General features: G+C 38.8%; 1 protein-coding gene across 2 annotated transcripts in view; it reads right to left on the minus strand.

The window, feature by feature from the left end:
- The window catches only part of IFT88 (intraflagellar transport 88), a 52,022-nt gene extending 40,751 nt beyond the window's left edge, over positions 1-11,271 (minus strand). For both annotated transcript variants that reach the window (XM_009869969.1, XM_009869968.1), the window contains exons 1-9: positions 11,182-11,271; positions 10,089-10,151; positions 9,718-9,774; positions 7,743-7,796; positions 6,719-6,782; positions 6,573-6,642; positions 5,582-5,672; positions 1,507-1,611; positions 294-396 (exon numbers count right to left, since the gene is read on the minus strand). In XM_009869969.1, coding sequence (XP_009868271.1) covers positions 294-396; positions 1,507-1,611; positions 5,582-5,672; positions 6,573-6,642; positions 6,719-6,782; positions 7,743-7,796; positions 9,718-9,774; positions 10,089-10,151; positions 11,182-11,271 — 697 coding nt within the window. The remainder of the gene's footprint in view (positions 1-293; positions 397-1,506; positions 1,612-5,581; positions 5,673-6,572; positions 6,643-6,718; positions 6,783-7,742; positions 7,797-9,717; positions 9,775-10,088; positions 10,152-11,181) is intronic.
- Positions 11,272-12,059: the final 788 nt, after the last annotated feature.

The raw sequence follows: 12,059 nt of genomic DNA on the forward strand, positions 1-12,059 counted from the left end.
CTGGAGGTGTTCCGGTTTGGCTGCCCTAGGGGATCCTGCTCTGGCAGGGGGTTGGACGAGATGATCTCTAGAGATCCCTTCCAACCCTCAACATTCTATGATTCTATGATTCCCTCATCCAGATCATTGATAAAGATACTAAACAGAACTGGCCCCAGTACTGAGTCCTGGTGAACACCACTCTTTCTGACAGATAGGAGGGCCGAAATCATTGTGAGTCAACACCACACAGATGAAGTCCTCATTGTGAATGCCCAACTACCAATTTTAATCCACTTTGGAATGTAACCTACCTCCATTGCTGAACATCTTATTCTTCACTATAACTTGGTAAGTATTCAGTGCTTCCACATACATTTCATTAGCAGCATACTGACTGGCCAGATTGAAAAGAACCTATAGAAAAATGGAACTATAGGTGCAAGAAAATACATTGTTCTCTCAAAAGAAGTAAACTTGAATTCACAATAGATAATTTCAAAAGAATTTTACCTTGGAAGTATTCTTTTTACCAGTTTTAAGCTTCCCATTTTTCATGCTCCTCTGTTCTTGTACACTGACATAGACAAACTAAGTTTCAAATCTACTTATTCTAGGTAACACTTTTATTTTTGTAATTAAATTTTAACTACCATTAAAAGTCATGCTAAGCAGGCCTTAGACCTAAGTAAACACAAGGTTTTAATGCAAGGTTATTAAAAAACATTCATACAAGATAATTCTCAGAAACTGTGTGCAACTTATCACTTCCAACATGTGGAAAATAGTCCTACTATCTACGGTCACTCAGTTTATTAAAACATAATTTTTCCAAACTGCTGTTCCAAAACCAAAGTTCTGCTTGTGTCAGGTAAAATACCTCCACATCTTTTCCTCAGCTTTACTCTGACCTTCACCATAAAGTAAATTACTAGGTCTGTCTAATTCAAGGTGTTCATTGTTCCTCCACAGCACTACCTGGATTACAACTTTAAATTCCTGTCTTAGTATTTTTATGCATGTTGTATCCTTTTTGTAAAAGAAGGACACTATTAATTTAAAGCCAAAATGTAAAACTAGATACCTGGTTTAAGAGTCAGGATTTAGAAATACTAATATATCCTATTTCATGTAATGTTTTCCCCGTCACTCGACAGTTCAAGCTAAAACCAGCATCTGATCTCTCCCATCTTCTTGGCATGTTACATTTTCTAGACTATTTATTTTTGCCGCACAGATTTTACATCTGTTATATTTTTATATGCATGTTTTGAGTGTGAGTAGATAGATGTTCATGGGCATCTCTCTTCATGTAATGCTGTCTTTGGAGTTTCTCTAGTACTTGGGATTGCAAGGAATTGACTTGATGATGCAAAAGCACCTTTACAATCAAATGTTAAGTTTTAACTTGAAGAAGTCATTCGCTTCATCTTCTAACATGCCCGCACACATGCACACACACTGAAATGTCTCTTTAGGATGTTTTTTAGCACACTTTCCACTTGTTGAACAATTCTAAACGCTTACTGAGTAAGTGAGGTCTAAGTTGATGTTTTCTGGAGCGGCAGTTTGTTCACGTTGTCTCACCAATACTCTTTCCTTTCTTCCAGCCTCTTTTGCTTTTTCCAGAGCCTTAAATAAAATACTACAGTTTAGCAACACCTTGAATTTTACTAACTCAAGATGATAGAAAGACATTCAAAACAAGTCTGAAAAGAATATACTCATGTTCATTTTTCTTGGATGCAGAGACTGTACCCAATGCCTGAAAAGCAGCAACAACATAACCCAGAGGTGTTAATTAGCAATAAGCAGATATACAGTTGACTGAAGTCTACTGAGCTGTCTAATTTTAGAGAAGTATAGTCACACACATATACACACCACAGTCATGAGAGTATGGTGGCCCTAGAAGATTATTCTACTTGTATTAATCACAGAAAGTGCACATAAATTAAAAAAAAAAAAAAAAAAGAGGCCTTAGGCTTGGCATTTTTCCTTAGCTGCAGAACCCCAGTGCAGGAAGGTGTTGGAAGGAAGAAAGTGAAGGCAGGAAGTAAACACGTTATGCAAATGTATGCTGTACATACACCTTGATAATTCTGAATTCCAGTAAGTTCCTTCCCTTTTTTTATCTGTCCATAAGTGGTATGTCACGTGTATGTTCAAATGTATCCTTTGAGTTACACCAAAACTATTTTATCCAATTATAAACTTCTGCAGACTGGTGTCAAGACTCAAAGTAGAATAATGATATGGGCCTACAAGTGCCATGAGCAGTCCTCTAGGCCTCTGCAAGGGCACAATGATTAAGAAAGTAATGGCTACTTTTCAAGGTAGCTATCTGGCAGCTAGTGATGAAGGAAGTACTTCTCAAGATACAGCTTGATTTTTAGTCCTTATGACTGAAGGTAAATCCAGCTTGGCTGTTTTATAGGTAACAAGTTGGCAGCTTTGACTTCTGCCAGAAAAGAAACATTCTGCTGGACTTGCCAGAAACTAATAAAAACATCCTAGAGGACCCTCAGAATGGTCTGGTATAATCTACACAAGAAACAACCTTTTGTCATTATGAAACAGAGAACATTATTGGTCATACATGCAAGAGGCTCAAAAGAATTAACAAAGCAGGCTGGCTCATCTGGTGGAGGTGAAATTCAGACATTATATGAGAAAAGTGAGGATAGGTCTGTAACGATACTTATCCTAAATGAACATAATAAACTGATAGACTTCTTTTATACTCTCTGATGAGAACCTGTCAGCAGCAGAAAAAGAGTACAAAAACACTGCTTCTAACTTGAACCATGAAGTGATACAAAATGTATTACAAAATGTATTAGTGAGGTGGGTCACTAATTGGTTGAAGGGAAGAAGTCAGAGAGTTGTAGTCAATGGGGCAGAGTCCAGGTGGCAGCCTGTGCCTAGTGGAGTCCCTCAAGGGTCAGTGCTGGGGCCAGTGCTTTTCAATATATTCATCAATGACCTGGACGAGGGATTAGAGAGCACTGTCAGCAAGTTTGTTGATGACACAAAACTGGGAGGAGTGGCTGACACACCAGCAGGCTGTGCTGCCATTCAGTGACCCCTAGACAGGCTAAAGGGGTGGGGAGGAGGAAAATTATGAAGTTCAACAAGGGCAAGTGCAGAGTTTTGCACCTGGGAAAGAATAACCCCATGTGCCAGTATAGGTTGGGGACTGACCTGCTGGAGAGAAGTGCAGGAGAAAGGGACCTGGGGATTCTGGTGGGCAGCAGGATGAGCATGAGCCAGCAATGTGCCCTCGTGGCCAAGAAGGCCATGAAGCAACAGTACAATGATGCTTCATAGTCAGCAAAAAGAATCGGATGTTACCCATCCTGAAAGACAGTCCTGAAGACAAGTGGAATCTTCTGGTCATAGTCTAATAGGGCAAACGTCCCATTCTGCATTTGAAAAATATTTACACCACACGACACAAAATCATTGACATGAAAAGTACTCTCTTGCTCTACAAGTTCCAGAGGCAAACTGCTACCTTAAAGAGATAAGAAAACCTTGAATCATGTACACTTCTTAATGGAACACAGAGTATTTCTCCACAAAGGGCATCCTGCCCCTATAATCTGGAATATCTCACCTACGGGAGGCCTGAAACATGCAAATGAAAGATTACTTCAGAAATCCACCACATAGAGAGAAGATCACAAGGATTACATACATAGCCTGCTAAGAGGCATCACACAGGCACACAGTATCACCTTGCATCAAAGGGCCAAAGAGGCCTTCACTAGGCCTGGAGAGCACCAGACAATATAAAGTCTGTTCAAGACAAGACCTTGTCACTGGGTCCAGCACACCTCCTGAGAGCTGGAAGAACTCTAGATTTCAGTGCAAAGACAACAGCTTCCAAATAAAGATGATCTATCAAAAGATGGACTGCATGCTTCCTAACAGATCCAAGCTGCAGCTAAAGATTACCCCTAGCTGAGGTAAGATTAAGCACTTCCGTACTCATCATGTTTCACAAGACCTAAAGAGATACTCTTGAAATTGTCTGAATCAGAGTGCAGATCGAAAAATAATCCTTTGTGTCAGACAAAAAGCCAACACTTACTAAAAGTTCTAGCAGCTTAAACGCACTAATTACATCTAAACTAGATATAAATGAAACGGCCTAAAGTCTGTTATTTAATCACTACTAGCTGGCAGAACACTGCTCTAGTACCATCTACAACAGACCAAATACATTCAAACTGCCTCCGGGAAATAGTTCCTTATCCATAGTAACCTTCAACCACATCCAGGAACTGTTTAGAAAAAACGTCCATCAGTCTGGACCAAAATGGTGCTGGTAACCATGCCAACAATTTACAAACCTACCGACTGATTCACAGATACAGACATTACGTACAATGGACAAACAGTGCTGTTTTCCCAACCTGTTACACGGCTCAGGCCCTTACAGACTATTTGCAATTTCTGTAATGAATTTTGGAGCTTTTAAGTCTCCAAAACACGAGGAACTTGATCAAACCAAAGGCTGTCTAGCTTAGGATTTGTATCAGACAGCATTAAGCAGATCATGAAAGATGCTTTACCCATTCTTGTACTCTAAAATACCTTCTGAAAATACACTCCTAGACTAAAAAAAATTTGCAGCTCAGATAATGGAGCAAGACACATCATCTCCTGCAGCTTTAGCTAATTTTTTCCCCTTACGAAACAGATGCCATCAATTCGAGAGAACAACAGGCAATCACAAAGGAAGTCCACATGCCTAAAAACACAATGTATCTCATTAATTCTAACAGCTGAGCCCGCTCTGCCTCCAGGAGTTTAGAAGCTGGAGGTGGCCAGTTCAAAGCACATGGAGTAAAACGCAAGCCAGGTCCTAAGAAGGAAAAATTAAAGGCTATTTTGACACATTGGCCCTCAAGGCTAGTGTGCTTTATTACCACTGCCCTATGAAGGATACTGGTGTTTGCATTTTAGGGCTTGCTTAGCTTGGAAGGTCTCCTTGTCTGAAAGACTGAAAGATGATGAATTAGCTCATCTTAACGCCGACTACTTGTGGTGCAACAAAAGCAACACAGTGTCTACTGTATGCTGGAGTACCAAGCAGCCCTGACACAGAAGGCAACTAGAGGGGGCTTAAGTGTGACTGACCCCAGTGCTGACCGCCAGTCCTGGATAAAAATCACACTATCCAAAAAGCCCAAGCAACATCAAGGAAATGGAATGTCACTCAGATCCTTAAACATCTGAGGATCAAATGTTGCAAAGGTGCCCATTACAAGCCTGATACTGAAGAAGGGTCACCCAGTCTCACTGAGTCCATAGGTTAGACTGCACAAATCTGTGCCAGACTAACCGATCAGACCCATTCGAAGAGACCGACGGGGAAGGGAGCTTTTGTAACACTGAAATCTTAACAGATATACACAGCTCCTTCCTTTCTTTTGGCAACACAAAGTAACATTAGACTAGAAGGGTGATGGGAAAATTAGAGTTTAGATTTTAATAATTTGAAATGTTTCAACCCAAGTCAGTCCAAAACATCTATCTATGCATTTTTTTCTTCAAATAATAGCAAATCTCAAGTGAAATCCAGAAAAATTACCAATTTCAAGTCTCCACAGCTGTTGGCAATGCAGCTTTCTTCAACCAACTCATTCACCTTTTTTTCCAACTGCCTAATCTTCTCTTCTGAACTAAAAATAAAAGTAACAATTAAATGATTAACACTAGTAACACATGGCTGCAAACATTAAACTTTGACACAGGACAGTCTAAACAAAACTACATGATGATGTATCACATCACAAACAACTTGAATCCTCTTATGAAAACAAGCTAGATGTACAAATTTCATGGACTAAATTTGTTCAGGAGAAGCAGATGGGCTGGAGAAACTTCCAAATTAAAGTGAACTATTGTGAAATGAACTACTGTATTAAAAGCAAGTTAATTGAACCTTTATTTGCAAAGATAATTTTCAAGTATAGCTCACACATGTGGATTTTAATAAGCAGTTACTAATCTAAATATTTTCCTCAGGTAAATAACCAAATATTTCAGTAGGATGCCCTATTCCTATATAGTTATATTTGAGGTCTACAACTTCTGTACAGAGCAGCTGAAGTACTTGTTCTCAGTGAACTCCCCAACATTCACACCAGCCTGCAAAATTTTCACCACCTCAGTTTTACCTCAAGCACTACAGTCAGACTGAATAGGAAAAAACAGCAGGCAAAATTCCCCCAAGATCTTCCTAGAGAGCTGTGTGAATCATGCTGTTCCCTACCTGTCACACACTCTTCCATAGTTTGCCACAATTCTATGCCAGTAGAATTCATGCGGCAATAACTACATCCACGTTGCTGAGTGAGAATCAGAAATCACTGAAACCAGACATTCCTGACAGTCAGTGCAACTGTTGTGGCAAGTCAGCTATAATGACATGCAAAAACGTCAGTGGCGTTACTCCACAAAGTGAAAAGTTTGGCCACTCAAGGTTTTGTAACTGCCTGGATGTTTTTAAACTCCACCCATGGTTGGTTTTTTTGCCGCTGTAAATGCTTTGAAATAATTTAACGCCAAACTGAACAAACCTGTCTGAATTTTTCATTTCCAGAGGTGGCGCAGGACCCCTTGCTTGGCCAAGAGGATCAAATGAAGAACCTGCAAAATTATCAGAGTACTGAAAATTGTAAAGCAACAACTCCCTCTGGCAGACAGTGATTTCTACAAATCGTACCTCTCATAGCTGCCTTAGTGTAACCTGCAGCATGCACTGCTGTCATTGGTCGAGAAACTCCATCCTCAAATAAAAAGGAAGATATATTAAAATAACCTTCCTAAAAAAAACATTGTGGACATTATGGACATAAGTTACATATTATAAATCTTTTAAATACAAAAATCAGTTGTTATCACCTCAGTAAACTCAGTATTTTTTAAATGTTTTTATTTCTCAAATATTGTACCTCGAATCGGTTTGTTCAGCCTTGAGGAAAAGGCTTAGAAGAGACTTTATCACCATGGTCCAGTGACATATTACCAGATAATGCCTCCCAGCACAAGAATGCCGGACCCCACCTGATGCCAGCTTATTAAACTTTCCTGTCAGGACACCAAGTGCACTAGTAAACCCCGACAGCCCTGATGAGACTCCCTTGGGGTCTCCAGCCACACACTTTGTGCACGGGTCCAGGAGCTTTATTTGAGCTCAACTCTGGTCCCTCAGGCCCTGCCTGACCTTTGTGGAAAACTAGTGGTTTCCCTCTAGGCTCCCTCCTAGTTTCCCCTCCTGGCAAGCCTTCCTTTAGGAAGTAGCCCCATTCTTGATGCTCCCTGCTAATTCCTGTTCCCCACCCGGGCTAACACAAAAGAATATAGTGGCTATAAATATATTTATCATTAACTCAATATATTAAGAGAGGTAGTGGGAAAGTCATTGGCAAACTGCAGCAGGTTCTTACTAAAGTAAAAAGAAAAACAAAAAAACGAGAAATTACTGTTCTCCCATTTCAAGGAAAAATTATTCACCATGTGTCAGTAAAGAGCACTACATTGGTACTGCTTCCAACCCTGTGCTCAAATAAAATACTCATCACCACCCTCACGCTTTCTGACAGTAATGTTTTCAAAACAAGGACAAATTAAAACAGTATAATAATTTGAATAATTTCAATTAACTTTTAAATACTTTTATCAAACATGAATATCGGAAAACTTCATTGTTCCAAATCAATATAAAATGTAAATATTGAAACTTTTACCTGCATAGCTCCTGTCATTGGTCTTCCCATAGATGAAGTTAAAGTTGCCTTTGACTATGAAAATAAGTAAATGGTTTGAAATTAGCAGCCACAAAGCATTAGGAAACTGTAGAGGCTACGCAATCCTCTCCACACCAAGTTCTAAGAGTTGATCTACCTCTTACATAAGGTCGTAGCAAAACTCCCATTTTTTCCCAAAATTCCCAAATTATGTTATCCATATGCAATATACTGCCAGTGCCTGGGAGCCTTAATGATGTTGAACACTTCTGATAATACAAATTCACAATATTGTTTTTACATATTTGGATATTTCTGTCAGACTTTAAAAAAAATTACAAAGAAACTTAACCAGGCAGCAGTACTTTCCATTATTAAATTACTGAACTTGCTATCTTTAAATTGAACAACTAATTTACGCAAAATACTTCAGCAAAATTCCGACTACTGATAAGAGATTAATTCAGGAGTAGATTTTAACTCATGTGTTCATGATGATTTCTTTTCCAGCAAATACAGATATACTTTGAAACTGCCAATGGACTTGTTTTCCATTAGCTGGCACGCACATACTGTCCTGTAGTAGTGTTAAAAATGTAAAGAAATGAATGTGAAGCATTCAGCAGCAAGTGCTTAATGTTGTTACAGATATACACTACAGACAAAAGTAAAGGGTTTCAGGCCATGAGAAATGTATTCTCCTAATTCCCACTCAGAGGCCTATGTTTTATTATTTTACTCACTACGCGTCACTCATTAAGCCTGGTTTTGTGGTTTTTTCTGCTGAGGCTGAACCTACACTATCTGCTGGTAGCAGCAGATCTGCAGAGTGAAGCAGGCAGTGCTATGGACTGGACAATGCTTTGGAGGCTTCCAGCTCTACGAACGCAGATAAACATTTCAGTCTTTACTACCTTTAGACAGTGCCTTCTTGTGCACTCCTTTGACAAGACAGCTTTTCCCATTCCAGCATGGTACTGCACTAAACACACGCAAACACAACTGCTAAGGAAAAGCAGTCTCAAAAGAAGCGTATCCAAAGCAGGTAACAGAAGGTTCAGAGTAAAAGCTGTGTTTTGAAGACTTGTAATAGAATTTAGGTTTTCTTCAAATTGTTACCCAGTTAACTCACTTAAGAGATGAAAAGGAATGCTATCTCCCTTCGTTATTTGTCATAAATCTTACAGGAACTTTGTATCTAAGAGCATCGACTTTTCAAATTTGATTGAGACAGGCTAACAAGTTGAAAAATTACTGGGATAAGGGGACAGTGGATACATCACTAATGCCTAACTTCTGTTTCCATAGAAAACCAGGGTGAAGTGTTAGTTACTTAAGAGTTACAACAGATTAAGTATACAAAAGAATAACCAACTTTTTCTGATTAAAATAGAGGTGAACTGAAAGGTCGTATTTTTTATGACTTTAATTTCACCCTAACCTTCAGAAAAATTTCCCAAGCTCAAATAAGAACCCATCTAGTTCCACCTGCAAGAAAATAAGGATAATCATAGAATCGTAGAATGGCCTAGGCTGGAAGGGACCTTAGAGATCACCTAGTCCAACCTCCCTGTCATGGGCAGGGACGCCACCTCTCGACTAGACCAGGCAACACATGGGGACCAAGCGGGAATCGAACCCGTGACCTCGGTGTTGATCCTTGTTGCCAGCACCGCGCTCAAACCACTGAGCTAATCGGCCCCCTAATACCTTGGAATCTACTGCCTTATGCAGTATGGAAGCTGATTTGCAGTATGGTTTGAGATAACAAGAAAATAAAGGCATAAAAAAAAAAAAAGACATCAGTAGCCATGCCTTGACCAAATGTGGAGTTGTTAATTAAAATTAATGAATACATGTAGTTCACAGTAAGTAAACACTTAGACAAAAAGAGCTCGCTTTGTGCAAGGCATTAACTGGTAAATTTATTTTTGTCAAATATTTTCATTAAGAATACAACAGAACAAAAACGTACCCCAAATCCAGTACCTAAAGGTCTTGAAGCTGATGTACCGGGTATTCTGGCTGTCCCCTGGATGGAAAAAAAAGCAAAAACACAACAACAAACCACCAATCAATGACCATACATGATAATTATCAGTCTTTCTATATAGTTTCTACAGCGAATTCACAGAAATGATTTTATAGAAAGGATTTTCATTGTAGAATCAGATTATTCTGGCAAAAAAAGGTAACATTAATCAGTTTAATCTCTTCTTTAGATATACTTCTAAAGTGCAGGTGTCAACTTTAGTTTCAAAAACTGAGCAAGTCACAGCTAAATTAAAGCAAGAAAAAAGATAAAGAACATCTATATTATCACAATGTATTTTAAAAGGTGCTTACAGGAGGTCTTCTACCATAACTTGTTCTTGCTGCCTGTTGAAAAGCTACATCATTTTCCAGATCCTAGAAAATAGAAAATAAAAACGTCAACCCTTTTAAAATCCCAACACCCAAAGCCCCAGTTCTAGAACTTTATGGCTACTGAAAGCAGATGTGTAAAAAAACGATTTTTCTTCCAGAAATACTTGACTTGAAGATAACTGAATGATAGGCTTTACTGACAATTAAAAATGATTATATTATTTGGTCTATTTCTTTTGGTATTTCAGATTCGGAAATGCAAAAACTCATTATTCGCTGAAAAATACAAACACACCGAAGAAGCAGAGTTTTAGTGATAAAATATAACATGAATTTTTATTTCTGTCCAAAAGCCTACTAATAGCATTACTTCTAAATTTCAACATTAGTGCCTGTCATGCCAATACATTAAGATATCTTGCATTTCTGAGGTCTCAACCGCAAATCCCATGAATCTGGCACTGAGATTTCACACATGATGCCAAGTCTTGCAAGGCTGGCCCTGCTTTGAGCAGGGTAGTGGGTCTGGACGAAATGTTGCAATTCCACTACACCAACAGGTCCTAGAAAACAGTCTGCAGCGTTAACCTAAGTGATCCCAGATGCCCTACTGGTTGTACGGAGACTGGGAGGACTCCGCTCGACTGTCATCTCCTTCAGCTGCAGCAGAGTAAGATACTAATGAGCTGCTGACCAATACGTAGCCTCTTTTGTCCGAAAACTTGGTGTTGCACACTGCCTGTGACACACCACAAAGAATATGCCTGAATATGAGAATATGGCTTTCAGATACCTAGAATCTTATACTTTATAAATTCTAACCAATAAAGCATATTAGAGCTACTATGAGATGCACACAAGACTTCTGCTAGAATAGAAATCTATCAAAAAAGTAACTATTCTAAAAGATCCTGGTGCAACTTCAGGTATTTCTTACTAAAGAAAATTTAATTTGAAGCAGCAGTACACTTGTGCATTACTGTACCCACGTTATCTTGTACTCAGAAGTTAGAGAAGTATGAGAAGAAGTATAGAAGTATGAGAAAGCTGGGAAGTAGCAAGTATTTTTTACCTCCGTGTCAAATGTGGGATTATAATCATTGTAGCCAGAATAAAGATCATCTTCATCAGCCTCAGGAGCCAGATGCACGTTTTGCATCATCTTTCTGTGAACGATTTAACATGCCATATATTACCTTGGTGGTTTTATATAAATTTCTAATAATGTAATATAAAAATAGTAATAAGGCTTACAAGATCAAAAGAGCTCCAGTTTCATTTTAGTTTTAATTGCTGTCTCTGAAAATAAAAATAAGCCATGATTAGTCACAAAAACTAGGGTTCACCTATAAACAATATGAAATAGCATCATTTCATAGTGTTTTGTTAGGTATTTATCCCACTGCCATGAAAACTGCTTTAAATATATTTACCATTAGAACTAAAATACCATATAAAGCAACGACATTACTTTTAAAATGATATCTTTACACTCTCAGGCAATTCAGATTTAAGCTAAACCTCTCATACTCTAAAAGTTTGCCTTTTTGATTAGGCTAAACCATAGCAGGCAGTCTAATGAAACATCTCTCTTCCAGCTTCAGGTCTTCCTTCCTTCCCGTGTCCTTAAATCAACACAGCAAAAGCCATTCCCTGTATGCAACATTGTTCATATAATTTTGCCATTTCAATTTAAAGCTTTTTAAAAACTGTAATTAAAGAAGCCTAGTTTCCAACACTTGTCTTCATGACTACTGTTTAAGACGGCTGCATTCACCTTGTGGTGTTTCCCTCTCTGAGCACACTAGGGAGGTCCCTCCTTGCCTGCCTACCTATGTCCATTTTAAAAAGACTCTAAGAAGACAACATTTGATTTCAGCTACGACACGGAACACACGCACTTCAGCGGTCGGCTCGAAGCGCTGCCAACCCGGCCGAGGGCCGGTTCCT

Source organism: Apaloderma vittatum, unplaced genomic scaffold (genome assembly GCF_000703405.1).
Source record: "Apaloderma vittatum isolate BGI_N311 unplaced genomic scaffold, ASM70340v1 scaffold8405, whole genome shotgun sequence".
Taxonomy (NCBI): Eukaryota; Metazoa; Chordata; class Aves; order Trogoniformes; family Trogonidae; genus Apaloderma; species Apaloderma vittatum.